An 18104-nucleotide genomic window follows, 5' to 3' on the forward strand; every position below is an offset into this window, starting at 1 on the left:
AGATAATAATGATAAAACATGCAGATAAAGCCTGAAAAATTAGAACTTATACTTCCGAAATTGATAATTTGTACGAACGTATAAGAAAATAATGAGACAAGGGCAAGGTGATGCTGAAGAGATGATTAAGGTCGATCGAGAGCGGCGGATGATCAGGTCGGAGAGAGTCAGCGCGGAAAGCGCGACGAAATCGGCGCGCATAGAGACGCGCGTTAATTACCCCAACGACGAAAATTAGTGGTTAATATACGCGCGTATACGCACGGGGAACGGGGGGGTTGTTTGATTGGGCCAATTCGAGGCAATTCCTGGCGATTGCTGATTTCATTGAGCTTGCGCTTAAGAGTACTTTGGCTCAGTGCCACGCCAACTGTCGGCCAACAGACATGGATCTCTTCTTCGAAGGTGTATCTCGACGATCTAGTTCGTTGCATATCGATCGATCGGTGCAGTGTTAACGTGCGGTATATCTCTCGTTCGCGACGATATCGCGCGTCGCATCGATTTTCTTTTCTTCATTGGATCGTCTGTTAGAGAGAAGAGACTGTTGTGCAAACGCATTGTATAAAACTTTTGATTCGTTGAAAATATAAATTAAAGAAGTGAAGAAGAGAGGCAAAGATGAAGGCGAAGGAGCCGCGAATTGATTTAATAAAACGTGTAATCAGTCAAACGTATGTCTGGGATGTTTTTCTCATTTCAATAATAGTTCATATCGAAGAAAATCTCGCCAGAAACTGCAAAACGATGGCAGATTTACATATTGTTCGCGTCACTGTTATATCTGAACACTTAGGAAAATGGCATAAGCAACAGGAGCGTAAACGCAAAAAGATTCACAATGAGTCGAAGGTAAGAGAACAAGTATAATGCTGCGAGATAATCATCATCGATAATCATGTGGTTTGTTTTAAATTCTGCAAATTAAAGAAATATAATTATGACAAGGTGTATTAACGTAATTCTTAGTCTTTTGTAATTTCTTTCATTTCTAATAAATTTGCCGGAAATTTGCTCTAGAAATCCCTGTGTTTCTCTCGTAATTCTTTAAAATATATTTCATAATCTGACATTTTATATTTCTTTTTCATTCCTTAATTCATTCCAAGTCTCCATCTCGCGAAAGTAGAAAACAAACCCGCCGATTCCCACGAGAGAAAGACTTCTCTCATTCTATTCCCACGAGCTTGACGTTAACCCTCGCGTTCGCACCCCGTATCATCCACCCCCGTCCGCACCGGCGTCGTGCGGATAAACCGTTTTTTTTTTTTTGCGCGCAGGTCGACAGGAAGAGGGGGCGATTGCGTTCGCGGGGGCCCGCGGTGGCAGAGGGGGGCTGAGGAAACGATGGCGGTGGACCGCGAGGGACAGCATCATCGCGCCCGCACGAAGCAGGATTGGCCGGGCCCCGGGTGTGGGGGCGACCTGGGCCGGCGTGCCTCGGAAAATATAAGCCTGTGTGAGTGGCGACTGATTAGCCAGAGACTCAGGACGGAGAGTAGTGGCGAGAGTGTCCCGAGACAGAGAGAAGAGAGGACGAACGTTCTCTCGTATCGGGGAAGACACAACGTCGTCGGTTCAGTTCATCCAGTCTTCCAAGGTCTTCCGCCTCGTATAATAATCGGCCGGCGCGTCGCACCGAGTTAACGCCGCTTAAAACTAATCAAAATTAATCATAACCCGGGCAACAATTGATCGCAATTGCCGCGTGCGCGCGCTCCATTACGAGCAATCGGCTGCAACATTGCTTCCTCCTTTTTTTCTTCCATCGGCAGGAAGTGGGAAGAAATCTCGAAAGATCTTCGCGATGATGGGCGCGATCAATACCGAGGTGTGAACCGATCTCTCATCCAACCTCTGTTCTCGGATTTTAATTTAATCGAATCTATGGACATCCCCGAGAACGTAAATTGATGGAGGAAACCCGGAAGATGCTTTACGGAAGATATATCAAGTGGTTTGTGATATTCGCCGCATTTAATCGATTAAAATCCGAAAATTAGAAATCAAGACACATACAAATTCGGTGATTATAAATCAAGATTTCTAAAATAGAGATAAGAGTCAGTAAAATAGAAGTGCAAATGAAAATGAAAATTGTAGTACGATAAAAAAAAAACAATAAGTAATTCAGTACTATCAAATTCATTTCGTAAACTTTCCCAGTTTTCTGTCTTTAAACAAATAAAGAGAGAGAAAGAGAGAGGAGATGCAAAAGAGAGAGAAGTGAATTTCATATTTTGACGAAGCGCATAAATTATTGCGAGATTTTTCAAAACCTTTCTGTAAAAAGTCAAGAGATTTTTCAAGATGGACGGTGCTCCCTCTTGGGACGATCCGATCTTCTCGGAATTTGGAGCGCGCGGCGGAACCTCTGGAGCTCATAGCATCCAGGTGATGCTGAGTCTGCATGGCAGCGGCCATCACGGAAGCGGCGACCTGTTGCCGACCGGCGGCGGTCAGCTTCACAAGCTGGATTCGTCAAACAGCCCATCACCGCATCATCAGGCCGCGTCGCAGCATCAGCATCATCTGCAGCAGCAGCAGAAGGAGCTTAAGGAGCTCGAGTTGTCCAGCATGTACGCGCCTTTACCGCCGCAGACGCAGGACGTCACCACTTCAACGTCTACCAGCGTCACACCAACCTCGACGAGCCTACAACAAGGTCTACAACTTGGAAATGCGCTCAAGAGGAAGCCGGATGATCCGATCAATGCGCTCGCGCCAGGTAACTTTCGAATCTTTTACTAAAACTTCTAAAATTTTTTTTACGTAGGTATTTATCTCTTTTGAAACACGCTCTCTCCAATCTTCTTTCCAATATGCTATTTCAATCTATAGGAATTTTGGAAAATTATTGTAACCGATATTATTTTAGGTAAGTTTACACCTGTAAACTTCGCAATTTTACGACTGACAAACAAATATTAATATTACAGTTAGCAGTGAAGCGCAGCCAGCCAAAAAGGATTCGAAAAAGAAGACTGACAACAATAATATCAAGAAAAAAAAGACGAGGTATCTATATACGACATGTGCGACTAATTATTAATTTTATATCTATATAAATGTCCTTCTTTTAAAAAATATACATCTATATTATGTATTTATAAATATCTAATTTTTTTTCGTATATCTCTCTCCATCCTTTTATATATTAATATTAATACATATTTAAATTTGTGTTGAAAACAGATGTAAGCTGAAATCTCTCTCTTTTTTTCTCTAATTTACATAGATGTAAGCTGAGATTTCCCTCTTTCACTCTCTTTCTTCAACTTATTTAATTTGTAAATCTCTAAATATATAGAATTTGTACAACTTATCCTCGACTTCTTCATTTTAGAACAACTTTCACGGCTTATCAACTTGAGGAGCTCGAAAGAGCGTTCGAGCGGGCTCCTTATCCAGACGTCTTCGCTCGCGATGAACTCGCGTTGAAGCTCGCGCTTTCCGAAACCCGCGTTCAGGTGTGGTTCCAGAATCGTCGTGCAAAGTGGCGGAAGAAGGAACCACCACGCAAGACTGCCGGTTACATGGCCGCGGGTTCCGCCAGTCCCGGATTATCAGGTAAAATTATATCTGCACCTGTAAAATTGATCTTGTTAATACATGCGTCAAAATCTTTATTTTCATATCTTTTTGGCATAATTTTCTTCTAAAGAGAAAAAAAAACAAGACAGAAAAAATAATAGAAAAGAAGATGAAAAAAAGAATTTGTAGCCTGATGACTATATTTGAAAATTCTTTTAATGTAATTCCTTTTCGTTATTCCCAGGCTCCTTTACGTCGCTTAACAACACCCTGAATCCGTTCGCGTCGCCGACGACGGCGACGGCACCGCCGGACGCGTGGGCCTACTCGCCGGCGTATGATTTAGGGCCTCATCTGAATTTACTCAGCCCGTCCAATTCGTATTCGACTGCGGCAGCGGCAGCGGCCTTCGGTAACAATGGCAACGTTTCGTACTCGTCGTACACGAGCATGCTGCCGACGCAGCACGACGCCTCATTGTTCTCCACGCCGGCCGCCGCCGGCAACACCATGCGCGTCCACCAGGACTACATGAACCCCGGTGGCGGCAACAGCCCGCCGCCGCCCCCCGGCGGTGCCCTCACCCGTGCCGATTATCAGACCATGGTGACGGCGGCGCACTCGCCGCCCACTCATCTGGGAAGTTCCATGTCCGAGGACGAGCACGGCGGCTGCCTCGCGGATAAATATGCGCACGAGCAGACGGCGGCCGATTACGGCCAGCAGCAGCAACCGCCGCAACCTGATCAGAAGCAGGACTATGGCATGCATTCGCCGCAGACCCGCCAGGCCATGAAGGACGGCCAGGTGATGGTCAAGAGCGAGCCCGGTAGTCAGCAGAATTATGTGCAGTTACCTCCTTTTCTGAACTGACTCGCGGCCTCCTCCGTTCTAGATCTCTTCTAGACGGTTTTCGCGATCTATACTCTGTGTTTCGCAACGAGCGCGGAGAGTATTAGATCCTGGACATGGTTACTCGCGCATCTCGACTTGATCTAAATCGTAGACAAACTCTTTCGTTCACTTCGGGATATGGAATATAAAAGATCGTTACGCGCGAAGCGCTGAAAAGAAATATTTGTATGAAAAGCGTCCATTGGAGATTCTAAGTCGATGTGCACGCAGTATTTCGATGGATGTATATTACGAGTAATGTAATCCAGGATCGAGCTCGCGTTAAAACACGCCCGACATGTTTGTACTTGTTTTGCTTGTGAGTGATCGCGAGAAATTGCGTCATTGTGTCGCTTTATGCGAAAGTAGTCGATCGTACACATCATATTACGTATAAAGAGAAAGAATATAAAATATATCCTAGAATATGTGTAAAGTATCTTATTTAAAGAAGAAGGAGAGACTTATAAAAAGTTATACCTTTTCGTTGCTCTACTAATTTCTCATCTCAATTCGCGGAAAACTATCTGAAAATCAAAACGTAAATATATAAAATAGGATCCGAACGCGTGGTGATTATTTACATATAGGAAACAGAATAAGAAAAAATAACTAAGAGAGAAAAGCGCCTTCGAGCGACACCTCGCGACGATAATCAATATTCTATTCATATTCTATCAGTTTCTCTCGACCGTCGATAAAAGTAAGAAAAAGTATAATTTCAGAAAAGTGATTTTTCTGAATCTCGTCGGCTAATGAAAGAAAGTACAGACATCACAAAATGTACTATTAGATTTGTAATATTAATTCAACACGCGATATTTTCTGTACCTTAAATAATCAATGCCTTATGCAGTGCCTTTGTATTAGAAAAAGAGTGGACCTTAATCGAAATAATATCGCTTTGTATCTTGCAATACTCAATTTCTATGTAAAACTGATTTGTAATAAATCAAGAGTGATAAAATTGAAATAATCTGTGTGAAAAAGAATTTATAATGGAATGACAAAATCGAAATAACCTTATACCTTATATCGATCCATAATATTCAATTTTCACATCAAAAATTTGTAATAACAATAAGCAATGAAATCTATGCATAAATATTCTTCATACCGATTCATCATTTCATAGCATTTCATTTACTTTGTTTGAAGTGCACTGCTGTATTTTTACACATTGGATCCAAATTATAAATCAATGCAATCTTACTATATCTATGAAATCATTTTCTGTAAAGTATGTATTCTATACAAAATATTTACATATATCATGTATGTTGCCGTTTCGTCGTAGATGTCTCGTCTTCATCATCAAAATCATTATCATCATCCATATCATTGCTGTCTTTGGTATTAAAATCATCATTTATATTACGGCTATCTTCATTATTCAAATAGTCATTGATATTTCGTACAGTATCATTGTCAGTGCCTTCTGTAACATTTCTCTTTTTTAAAGGAAGCAAATATTGTCCCTTTGCATTGTGTCCATTGTTCCAGATGCCGTCGCCTGTGAAATGAGTATCCTTTTCCAGCATATACAGGCATAATGCAAGGTACTGGCCATTCGTAAATGAGAACTCTGTACTCTGAGAATAACGCCGTTTCAAATCGGCCAGTACCTTTTCCACCTTGGAGCTGAAAATAACAAATCACCAGTTAGTTTTTTATTGTAATTTTCCAAGCAATTAAATAGAAATACAGTTATTACCGTCTATAAAGTACAATGTGTATATTCTGGCATATCTCATTTATCGTAAAATGCTTCTTCAGATATTTAAACATTTGCTCGATATCGGCAAATCCGACCGTTTTCCAATGCGGATGTCTCGCCAATAGATCGTTTTTATCCACTCCCAGTTCTTGCATAAATACATGTCTCAGACCTTTTCTGGACAGAACCGTGGCATTATCTAAATATCTAGAATAAAATTAAACAAAATAAAATATATATATAACAATATATAAAACAATGGATTTTATTAATATTTCAGCTATATTTATAAACTGCAAACTCTTACTTTTCCATGTCGGCCGGTTTAGACAGGACCGTTTGAGGACGAACCCATTTCGAGCGATTTATGGTGCGAAGATAATCTACACGATTTTTCGCCATATCTTTGTGGACGATAATTCGTAGGATTCGAGGATGTTTGCACCACACATGCAGATCCGGATGTCGTTTTATCATCTCCATTCGCTCAAGAAAGGTGTCGTTACCCATTTCGAGAATCCTCATGTATTTCTTTACATACTCATCTGATATTTCATATCGTTTAAATGACATCAGTAATCGCTTAATATTATCAGCATCTTGAAAAAGTATGTGGGGATGTTCCCTTAAAAGCATTATGATTGGTATTCCACAAATATCTGTAAAACCATCTAACAGTGACTTGATGTTGTCGGCAGAAGCGGTGATGACGAAAGGATTCATTTTTATCTGTGCATAAAAACAAAAAAAATAAAGATTCTAGTAAAAAAATGTTATAAGATCGGTAAACTGCAAAAATTTAGAAATTTAATAAAAACTTGAGGATTCAGAAATTAAATTTAATCGAATGATTTGAAAAAAAATTGAAGTAAAAATTTGTACTTGTTATCAATTATTTCAATTTAATCTGCAAAATTTCTTTATGAAAAATAAAATTTATTTGAATATTAAGAGTACACTCACCAGTTCCTCATTGTAATCGAGATTAATTCTAAGTACTTTTAATGTTTCTGCAACCATGCTTATGCTCTTAAATTTCATGTACTCGTGCAACAATATCTTGTCATCTAAATATGGTAGATTGAATACTCGAGTTTTGCAATGCAAGAGACATTCCTTGTAGTATTGATGGATTGTCAATTTGTTGCTTAATGATTCCATTTGGGAAATATCGCTTGGAACTTCACGACCGAGTCTGTCAAATATATTCTTGGCAATGTTTTGTTCAATTGGAATATTGGTCTTCTCTTTGAATGTAGATACATGTTTGCGAAAAAGATGGACCATTCTGGAATTTCAAAAATTATTGAAATATTCACGCACTTAGCAGAATATGATCAATCTGTAACTGATTGTAAACTTACCTGCTCACTGAAGACAAGTTCAAATCTGGCACTCCTATGTCTTTCATTATATTGATTCTATGTTCTAGTTTGTGACTGTTCAATATCAGACAGAATCGAAAGTTTAGCAGAGGACTTGCATTGACATTGTATTTCTAAAATGAGAATAAATGAATTATTATATTTTGTTTAATTGAAAAATGAAGAAATTGCATCATTCCTATTGTAGACAAAGTTTTATTATAAAAATTGCAAAAGAAAATTTTTGACATTGTTTTTTCTCTTCACATAGATGTGTGTTCTTCATATTTCTTGTTTTGTGAAAAATAAAAAAATATTGAATGTCTTTTTTAGAACGACAGATTCAATTATAATCAGTTAATTCGTTTGTTCTAACAATTAACCACTCATAATTTTGTTTGTTTTCTGAATTCTATTAACTATATCATAAGTAAAGAAAAGAAAGTAAAATTAATTATTATAATCGATATTGATGCTACTTGAGAAAAGAGAAGTTACATTAAATTACGTATATCAAAATTTATAAATTATACTTGTACATACCTGGCACATCAAGCAATTGTTTATTAATCGATGGCGGGGAATATTAAGGATATTTTTGTTCGTATCAAAAAACTCTTCGACATCGGCGGAATTTAAGCCTAGATTCGTTATGAGAATCTTTTGAAACTCTTTTTTTTTCAAAAAATATGCCATCGAAGTGGATGTGCCCTTGTTACCGAACCTCATTGTTGTACAATCTATTGATATGCGATATATTCTTGCAATTTTAATTTAATCAGTTTTCTATAATTCGTAACAATTGTCCCCGAATAGCACCAATTTTTATTTTATTTATTAGCGGTATCGTAACACAAAACTACAAAATATTTGTTTGATTACGTTTGACTTTACAAAACCTTAACTTAACCTAACCTTAATTTAGTCCGGAGCCGTTAACGTCGCCTCGGTACAAAAACATATATCAATGTGATATTGAATAAAAAAATTACATCAAAGTTGAATTTCTGAATCTCCTCTCCAAACATATAAAAACATATTTTATTTTTTTTACAATTAATATTAATAGCATTGCATCTTTTTTGTATTAAATAGCGAGTTGCAATATATTGTTAGATATATAAAATGCTCTATAATTATAGTTAGAAAACCTACTAAATATCGGCAAGATTTCCCTGACCAAAAATTCGCTATATCTCTCTTCGCATTGCACAGTTCAATTTAAAAAGTTTATTCATAAATACACATAAAAACTGTATGCACAATGCAATATGTAGTAATGCATATATTAATCAATATTAATCTGTCTTATATTTTACTATTATCGAGCAATTATTTTATTACATTAAATACGTCAATCTCGCATATGTTGTACTTTCAAGCAATTCCAATAGCTATATTTTTTCAGATGTTATGCAAAAATCATTAAAATTTATTTTTTTAGCGGGAACGTATGTATTTAAATCTCGGAAGGTTTAATTCGTAAAATCACAGGGACACTAGTGCATGGCAAAATTGCCAATTCCGTGACAACCGCCGTCACAAGATCGGCCGGTGTCACGTCATACGTAATGTTTAAGAGATTTAACGACTTCTTCGTTCGCCAATTCGAAAGTAAAGACTTTTTCGTTTCGTCGTTCGATTGATGGTTCACGAGCTCGTCCGCGTTACCTAAAAAGAAGAAAACATTGAATATGAATAAGCAATCCAAGATGCATTGTTAATGAAAAAGTTGGAAACAAATTAAAGATAATTAATATATTATTTTTGACAAACAATGTATTATCAAATATGTTAAAGTAAAACTTAATATTATAGTAAAAATTTATATAGTATATAATATTAATAATTATAATACAAAATTCGCGATATATGAAATAAGTATACATATTTGGGAATATAGTTGCAGTAACAGATTCTTTGTTGCTTACCTAATTCATTATAAACAATAGAATCGGTTTGCACTCGTTCACTTGATTTATGCGTCTCGCAAGCCACTAAAACAGGTACATTAAAGGCCTTTGCTATCAGAGCGACTTGCGCAGTTCCTGCTCTCGACATTACCGCTCCGTTGGCTAATATCGCATGGGCACCAAGAAAGACTTTACTAACCTAGACAATGAAATAATAAACTGTTTTAGCGAAACAAAAACAAAAGCCATATAAATATTTAAAGAATTTGATTTTAAGTTGTCTCAAATCTGTTTTAAAAAAAATAGAGGTTGCTTACTTTTATTTATATATATGAATATATAATATATGAGATTTGTATAGCTTTGTAATATGTAATAAGTACTCAAAAAAAGAAAAATAATAAATAAATAAATTTAAGATTTAGTAATAAATATTTCAGTTAACTGTGCATGCTATTTATATACTTCTGGCATAATAAAGCTGAGAGCATTGATCAATATATATGAGCACTCAATTCCATGTCTCGCTAAACGCCTTAGCTGTTCCTTTCCTTCTAACCATGGCCTACCATCAACCACAATCACCCGAAACTGTTTACCAGCATCATATGCTTCTACTAATATTTTGTAGATCAAGGATGAACTGAAATTATATCACAGATGATTATAGCATTTAAATAAGCAATAACAGAAATCTTCAGATATAAGAAACATAAATCAATGTATATATATTTTGCACACAATGTTTTCACTTCTAAATTATATACTTTGATAATCTGAACACTTACTAGCCGTATGTTAAAATAACATTTCCGTTTGAGATTTTCTCTCGTATCGTTATAGATATTGCCTGGTCAGCCAGTTCAATTTGCTCCGAAATATAGGCATCTATTATAGCCTGTAATGTATTTTTTGCCTGGAAGAAATTAAACATTAAGTGATAAACAAAATGTTATATATAAGAAACTCAAATAAAAGGAATATAAGTACATATTTAAATGAACAATCAAGAGCATTTGGAAAGAAAATAAAAGGATCATAATGTTTATATAATTAAAATTATATTAAATAAAAGGAACACAAAAAGCTAATACAAAATCATTTACTTTTTCATCAGACAATGATGAGAATCGTGCCATTTGCCATTTAAGATGACGCATGGCATTGTGTTGCGAGACGGCAAACGGTCTACAATGATGTAAATATGCTAGAGATTGTTGCAAACTCGTCTCGAGGCCGCGGATGAAGTCGGCCTGCGCCGGCTTCTCGAAGTCCTGGACCATTTGTTTGATAGCAGCCAGAAGCGCGACACATCTCGCGTTACTACCGACGATAACTTTATTTGCATATTGAACACCTAGTCTAACTATTGCCGGATGTATATTCGAGTTGACAGGAGCTACGTCAATCCGCGAGACCTCTCTTTCATGATACAAATGTTTAAATAAACTAAGTTGGTGCGGGTCCTCCTTTACTGCATTCTTTGTAACTTCTTTCTTTACTGCACACTCGGATTTAGTCTCTATGCATGGTTTAATAGGTTCTTTAGTTTTACTGTTATCCTTTGCTAATAATTGTTGCTGTTTTGCAGCTCTCTGCGCTTCCTGCTTGGCTCTTCGTTCCGCCCGTAATTCGGCCTTGCTTTTCCCTCCGATACTTTCTTTGCTTTTGTCCTCAGACGCGCAGTCTTGCGTAACAATATTTGAAGACTGAATTGTGTTTTCCTTAGATACTTCTCTCGTAGATTGCAAATCTCTTACAATCGTCGCTGCTGTTTTTGTACTTTTTTCTGAGCTGTCACAATTAGCTGCAATAGGTTTATTTTTAACATCTGTTTCTACTATTTTGTTATCGTTTTGTTTCGCTACTTCGTCTCTTTCTACATTCTTCTGCGGAATTTTGCAATTAGTTACTGGAGATACATTCTTGACATTGTTTGCTCCTGCTACTTTGCTTACATTTTTCCCTTTCGCCGTTTTAGCAGCGGCCTTGGCAGCTTTCTTTGCTTCGCGCTCCGCTTTGATCTCCTCTCTCGTCTTTTGCGGAAAATTCATTTTTCCATCTGGTATTCGTGGAGAAACTCGTTCATCTATTCATCGTTAAAAACCAGCGTGCATGAACTGTTTTTTTTTTTTTTTTTAAGGAAAATGAGGGTTAGCTTCAGCGCCATCCTTTCGGATTGAACAAACTAAAGTCGGTCATTTGACAAGGAGTGGGGAGTAACACGATAGAAATTACGTGTATATAGATATACACACGTATATTATACATAGGCAGTGTTCCGAAATTCACTGCTAGAACTGGAAATGTATAGTTCACGTAACATATATTATAGATTTCCAGTACTCTGGCAAAATTTTGGAACACGGTTATATACATATAACTCATTCCATATACATTCTCTGATCTTCAATTTAAAAAAATAGTTATAAGATTTAGAATATTTATAATACGATTATTATATAATAATACATCATTATTATATATTGGAGATTAAAAGGAAAAAAGACCATGTGTTTTAAAAAAGGAATAACATACTCTTTTTTTTTTTCACTTTATTTATATAATTTTAAGATATTATTTTCACGCAAATTACTTCTTTTGCGCAGCTGCAGCCGCCGCCGCTGCATCATCCTCGCGTTGATACGATTGTAGAAGTTCTTGCTTTTTCGAGGCAATGCGCTCCGCACGACGTTTGCGTGCTTCCCTGACTTTCGTGCGTCGGGCCTCGGCCTGATCGGACAACATCTCAGCGCGAGCCTTCTCTGCCTTCTTCTTATGAATAAACTCCATCAACACTCGCTTGTTTTTAAACACATTACCCTTGGCTTTCATGTACAACGAATGGTACAAGTGTCTGTCAATCTTCTTTGTCTCGCGATATTTCTTTAAGAGACGACGAAGAACTCGCATCCTTTGAATCCAAAGATCCTGTATAATGCATATAAATAATTGTATAGACTTTGGATTTTATTAATCGTTTACAAATGATTAGATAAATTATTAACCGAATAATTTAAAAGATAAAGAACGAGGAGATTGTAACTGTTAAAATATACATACTTTTTGAGGTGTACGTGCGTTTGCAGTACCCTTCCTTTTACCGAATCCACAATGACGACCTTTGCGTCTGGCCTCAGTATTCTTACGAACACGAGCTCTCGAGTGTACAGCCACAGGCTTCTTGATAATAAGACCATCTTTGATTAGTTTTCTAATGTTTTGTCCTGAAAGAAATATAATAAATTGAAAATCTATTGACATATAAATAAAAAAAATAATAACGTGACAATGAACAATTCTCTTGCGAGCACATTTAATTGTCACATAAATTGTTATCTATATAAATAAAAGCAACAGCAGAAATTATAAGTAAAAACAAAACTTACGAGAATTTGTATTTGCAATTTCATTGATTTCATTAGGATCCAACCAGACTTTCTTCTTGCCACATCGCATAACAGAGGCTGCTAGCCTCTTCTGCAGCTTCAGAGAACTGTAAAGAAAGAAGTGCGGTTATATCAATACAAAATTAGTTATCACTTTCATATTTGCACTCGAAACTACACGTCCGTAAAATTTTATAAAGAATTATATTTATAAAGTATTTCTAAAGAAATCGTTGTCGATGTAACAATATATAGAAAGATCTATATTTTTTGTCAACGATAAACCCATGTGCTCGATAGATAGCAAGCAGTATGGACCACATGACGAAAATATTCGTAAATTTTCATCGCAAAATCGCATTCGTATAAATAGTCAAATTTTAATGCAACTTTTGCGACGAATCTAAATTCATTTATCTGCAATTCTTTTCGAAATAGCATATTTAGTTTATTGCGATGCACAAACCTCATATTGTATTCCTACGAGCTCTTCTCTGAAAAAGAAACTCAAGATGGCCGATGTTACTCTTCCTTCTTGATTGAAGGAGAAGGGGAAGGTTAGGCCGATATCGCAGACGTCAAAGCGTTGTTTATCCAATGATGGGATTGGATGTTATGGATGGGGAATTATTAGTAATCCATAGTACTTTTTATAGAATAAAAATGTGAAAATTGAAAATTCCTATCTTTGTTTTTATTTGTTCACATATTTAAATATATGAAAAATGCAAAAAAGTTTTTATAAATAGAAAAGTGTTCTTGAATTATATCAGCAAATTTTTATATGAAATTTATTTGAGACTCTTCTCTCTCTATGCAAAATGATAATATGTGCTGGTCGATCATAATCAACCCTCTATATTATTTATACCAATGGAATTGTAGTGAGATTTACGCCCTCTGCTCTGAATAATTCACGATGGGCTTTATTTATTTACTATTTGGGACGAATTAATATTTCAAAATAATCTGAACATAAAAGAGACTCTCTTACAATAACGAATACTTATATTGCTTCTGCGATATCGGGAGGTAATATCGTTAGTGATATTCGTTTGCTTTTACGACAAGATGTGCTTCGTTTAATGCGTTTCGCGATAATGGAATTAAATCGGGCAAAGTATAATAGTTTTTCGGAGCTCTTTTAATGACGAGCGACAGTTCATCATTTTGTTGTTTTTATTATGCAATTTGATGCAATGAATACTTTGAAAGATCTTTTTCCAATTGTTCTTGCATTACAGCATATTGCGTTGCACATCTTGTTTTATTGGTTAGAGAAATGATAATAGCGCTTACTCTGACAGGTAATTTTCCAATTTTTTCTCCTATCTTCTTTACATCTTATCTTATCAAGACACAATGTCATTTTTAAATCTGCAAACTAAAATTTTTAAATATAAGATAATAAGAAGTAGAAATTATTATCTTTTTTTCAAATTTATCAAGCAGCTACAATTTTCTTATATGTATATTTATTTTTTATTTGATATATCAACTCAGTTAGCTTTCTCTCTTTTACTAACACGGACACAAAATATGAAAAAAAATACATTCTTAAATAACTAATTTAAAAAAGAACCTTAAATATGTATAGACTCTACCTATCTCACAAATAGTTAACTTGATCTGATGATTCTGCCTGATCTTCATGATACATTTTACTGTAATTTCTAGCAGCTATGTCCAATGAGGAGCGCTTGAGAAAACTCTTGTCAGATCTGGGAAAAGCTACGCTTCGTGGAGTCCGAAAGTGTCCAAAATGTGGCATTTATAATGGTTCACGTGGCCTCTGCTGTAAGAACAAATACTGTGATGCTGTGTTCAAAGAACCTGGTGAAAAGCGGAAATTATCCACAGAAGCATGCAAACTAATCACAGGCTCATCAGTGCAGGTGTTTTCTGTACGAATCAGAGACAAAGGGCCTGATTACCGGGGTTTTGTACAGTTACCTTTGATAAATACCAATGATATTACGACACTCATTTCACAAACCACTGCACTATGTTTTGTGGACAGTTGCGAGAGGAGTTTCGACACTAGTGTACTCAAATGTCATGTAAGTGTCTTATATTATAAAGCTTGTATAAAAGATATATTTTTTAGTGATTATATTATTTAAATATTATATTTTTATTTAATATATATATATATATATATATATTTTTTTTTAGGAAAAAGATTATTCAGATACTGTGTCCACATGTCAACACATTCAAGCTGCATTGAAATGCTATGCAGAAGCACAGCCATTAACTTTAAAAAATTCTATTCTGTCATCATTGAATGTAAATAATGAAACAAAGCAAGAGATATGGTTATTAGCCACGGAAACTTCTGGTCCTTTAGTACAAAGAGTCTCAAAGAATATAATGGCAGTGAAATGTAAAGCTTCCCCGAAGCATCCGCTAGGTTATCTTCATTTTTCTTTTTTTGTTAGTAAATTAAAGGATAGAATTGAGCATCGTTACTTCTGCAGTTGTACTACATTTAAGGTATGTAATATAATAGAGATAGTAATATAATTTTCTGAGTAAAATATTGTTGAGAGATAATAAATATTTGATAAGATTTATTTTTTTAATTAATTATTTGAGCTTTCTTTTTCTCTTTTTTTTAATACAAATTATATTTTTAGTTTGAAAATATAATTTGCTGATTAATTATAATTAATCTGTTTATAGGGTACGATAAAGACAGGAGGAGAGAAAATAGATGGCACACTGTTGTCACAACCAAAACGATGCGTGCATTTTTATGCATGTATTTGTGCTTTCGCTAGTGATCCAAAGTTATCTGAAGAATTTAGTTATTACATAAATCTAGATCAAACGCAATTGAGTATAGATAAATCTTTGGCAATTGTACCACAAACTGAAGAAGAAGATAAGATTGTTGGAATTGGTAAGATCATATGCATATACATTTAAAAATCTATTTTATGTATCTGTTTTTAACAATGATTAATATAAAATTTTAGATCTCGATAGCTTAACCACAGATGAAACTGATACACACCTATTAATTTTTCGCGATGATACTTTAACTGTACAAAACTTAGATGGAAACAGATTAGATTTAGACTCTATGAATCTAGATTCTTCAATTTTACCACACAGTATTGTTGAAAATATAGAAGTAGAATGTGATCGCAGTTTATTGGATGATAACAATATAATATCACAAGTAAGTCATAAAATATTTATTTACATTAAGATAATATGTGTGTATCTTTATAATAATAATATATTTGAAAATAATTATATTTCACACACAACAAGCTATTAAGAATAATCAGATTTTGTATATTATTATACAGGTTCATAATTTAGAAGTAATTGACCAAAATGCTGTTCAACTGGGAGGAGGAAATACTATAAAAATATTGGATGATCAAGGAACAATTGATACAAAATTCAATGTACTTAATAGTCAGTACATATTAAATGATAATAACATAAAAATATTGGACACAAGTACTTTGAAGGTTCTTGATGCAAATACCACAGTTCTCGATGTGAATAATACAAAACTCGTCGATAATAATGCTGTTTTAAGTAACAGTGGTGTTAAGATAATTGACAGAAATGCAGTAGTGCATTACGATAATAGAAGTATAGCGAATTCTGAGAGTAACGCGACGCCACCGGCAATTTCGACTAAACGAAAGAGGGATGAGAAACCTGCGAACAGCAGTAGCTTGAATTTGAATTCGATCGAGTCGAGAAAGACGAAAACAAAATCGCAAATTGCCAAAAAATATCAAAACACTTGCGACGATTTAGATGAGGTCAACACCAGTTTGCCGTTTATTAAGTGGCTTGCATCTATAACCGAGCGAATAAATCAGACGATGCATTTCCAATTTGATGGCAAACCTGATCCTCTGGTGTTTCATGTGCCACAGATATTCTTTGATTGTTTACGCGAACGAATATCCTGCGGTGGCAAGAAGAAACGTTTGCCGAATTCGACGACGGCTTTTGTTAGAAAAGACGGGGTACCATTAGGAACATTTACCAAATACACATGGCAGATCACGAATATCTTGCATGTAAAAAGTATTTTCGAGACACCGTACATACCTCTGGAGATTACGAGAAGTTTTGTGCAAAACGCGGACGGAACATACGAATTATATAAACGAGAGGAAACAGAAATAGATCGTTACAAAAAGACGAATAATAACGCGTTAATTAAGCCGTTAGAGTTGAAAACATATTTGAAAGTGGGTGAGTTTGATATGTAAGAAAAAGATTGATCATAAGGAATCTAATTTGTCAAAATTTATTAAAAATAATTTGTTATAGAGAATATATTGTTAATAGAGAAAGCGATATTGATGGAATATTTTTATTTATAATATGCTTCATACACATATTTTGTTTTCTGTTTTAGGAAATACTTCTCCAAATCAAGTCGAACCTACACCATTTTTGATAGAATGGATACCGGATATCTTGCCAATTTCAAAAATAGGTGAGCTTAGAATAAGGTTTGAATTTGGTCATGTAAAAAATGAAACTAGTCATAAATGGAGGAAAATTGCTCTTTCTAAAAATTATTAAAGCTTTTACTTTTGAAATATCAATTTTTAACAAATTTTCACTTTTTTATCATAAATATTTAAAGAATATCTGTGAATATATTATTAAGAAATTACGAGAGAGATACAAATATAAAATGTGCAACATTTAATTTTAGAATGATTAATAGAATGACTATCTATCTATTGAGAGTTGTAAACCCAATGTTAGAATTTAAATAAATTAAATTATATTGAGATTAAGTTATTTTTAAGCAATAAGTAAATTAATTGAACTATATACTCAATAATTAAACAGACGATAAGCATAATATCTCTTTATAATGCAAACATTAACTAATATCATTTTAAATCACTAATTCAAAGACTGATGTAATTATTGCAGTTATAAAAGTAATATATAGCTTGATTTGCAAAACATCAATTTTGTTTTAAGATTACTGAAAATTTGCGATCTTTTTTTTTGTTATTGTATTACTTGTATACATGTGTATATAGTGATACATAATTGCCAATGTCAGTTATCCTCTATCAACTACTTACTATATAGATTTTACAGATGTTTATATTATATTTTTAATTTATTTTAATGAGAGAAATATTGCGCGCAAATATTACTATCATAAAATGTTAATATTAACAATAATTGCGTCATTTAACGTTTGAAAGATATATTGTGATATATAGTATATTTTGTAAATATATATATACATATATACTTTATAAATTATATATATATTTTAAAT

General features: G+C 34.8%; 5 protein-coding genes across 12 annotated transcripts; 2 read left to right on the forward strand and 3 right to left on the reverse strand.

The window, feature by feature from the left end:
- The first annotated feature begins 153 nt into the window (after positions 1–153).
- LOC115244951 (retinal homeobox protein Rx-B-like) lies at positions 154–5401 on the forward strand. The gene is made up of 5 exons (XM_029822982.1): positions 154–852; positions 1281–2728; positions 2940–3018; positions 3347–3570; positions 3779–5401. Exons 2-5 carry the CDS (start codon positions 2311–2313, stop codon positions 4405–4407), a joined length of 1350 nt encoding a protein of 449 aa, XP_029678842.1. The 5' UTR covers positions 154–852; positions 1281–2310; the 3' UTR covers positions 4408–5401.
- On the reverse strand, positions 3451–8432 carry LOC115244950 (transcription termination factor 5, mitochondrial). Of its 4 annotated transcripts, XR_003885461.1 has the most exons (8): positions 8053–8238; positions 7510–7643; positions 7109–7433; positions 6453–6874; positions 6143–6352; positions 5695–6069; positions 4909–4955; positions 3451–3588 (listed from the first exon to the last, which is right to left on the reverse strand). XR_003885461.1 is itself a non-coding variant. In XM_029822981.1 (7 exons), the coding sequence occupies exons 1-6, from the start codon at positions 8236–8238 to the stop codon at positions 5700–5702; spliced, it is 1647 nt and encodes a 548-aa protein (XP_029678841.1). In that variant the 3' UTR covers positions 3452–3588; positions 5695–5699. The 4 variants fall into 4 exon arrangements, 3 of the variants coding, with proteins under 3 accessions (XP_029678841.1, XP_029678840.1, XP_029678839.1); XM_029822981.1 differs by lacking the exon at positions 4909–4955 and having other exon boundaries at positions 3452–3588; XM_029822980.1 differs by lacking the exon at positions 3451–3588 and having other exon boundaries at positions 4726–4955.
- A 287-nt stretch (positions 8433–8719) lies between these two features.
- LOC115244949 (translation initiation factor eIF-2B subunit delta) lies at positions 8720–11604 on the reverse strand. 2 transcript variants are annotated; one of them, XM_029822978.1, is made up of 6 exons: positions 11381–11604; positions 10529–11311; positions 10211–10338; positions 9888–10065; positions 9441–9621; positions 8720–9180 (listed from the first exon to the last, which is right to left on the reverse strand). In XM_029822978.1, the coding sequence occupies exons 1-6, from the start codon at positions 11474–11476 to the stop codon at positions 8969–8971; spliced, it is 1578 nt and encodes a 525-aa protein (XP_029678838.1). In that variant the 5' UTR covers positions 11477–11604; the 3' UTR covers positions 8720–8968. The 2 variants fall into 2 exon arrangements, with proteins under 2 accessions (XP_029678838.1, XP_029678837.1); XM_029822977.1 differs by having other exon boundaries at positions 10529–11604.
- Positions 11605–11974: 370 nt separating this feature from the next.
- Positions 11975–13373, reverse strand: LOC115244953 (60S ribosomal protein L19). Its single transcript, XM_029822983.1, has 4 exons — positions 13278–13373; positions 12812–12918; positions 12486–12649; positions 11975–12353 (listed from the first exon to the last, which is right to left on the reverse strand). The coding sequence occupies exons 1-4, from the start codon at positions 13280–13282 to the stop codon at positions 12015–12017; spliced, it is 615 nt and encodes a 204-aa protein (XP_029678843.1). The 5' UTR covers positions 13283–13373; the 3' UTR covers positions 11975–12014.
- Positions 13374–13601: 228 nt separating this feature from the next.
- On the forward strand, positions 13602–18085 carry LOC115244947 (uncharacterized protein C2orf42 homolog). Of its 4 annotated transcripts, none has more exons than XM_029822972.1 (7): positions 13602–14118; positions 14489–14871; positions 14987–15307; positions 15497–15716; positions 15793–15998; positions 16132–17044; positions 17211–18085. In XM_029822972.1, the coding sequence occupies exons 1-7, from the start codon at positions 14094–14096 to the stop codon at positions 17378–17380; spliced, it is 2238 nt and encodes a 745-aa protein (XP_029678832.1). In that variant the 5' UTR covers positions 13602–14093; the 3' UTR covers positions 17381–18085. The 4 variants fall into 4 exon arrangements, with proteins under 4 accessions (XP_029678832.1, XP_029678834.1, XP_029678836.1 ...); XM_029822974.1 differs by having other exon boundaries at positions 14492–14871; XM_029822976.1 differs by having other exon boundaries at positions 13603–13843.
- The last annotated feature ends 19 nt before the right edge of the window (positions 18086–18104 follow it).

The sequence above is a fragment of the Formica exsecta genome, unplaced genomic scaffold (assembly GCF_003651465.1).
Source record: "Formica exsecta isolate Colony F162 unplaced genomic scaffold, ASM365146v1 scaffold893, whole genome shotgun sequence".
Taxonomy (NCBI): domain Eukaryota; kingdom Metazoa; phylum Arthropoda; class Insecta; order Hymenoptera; family Formicidae; genus Formica; species Formica exsecta.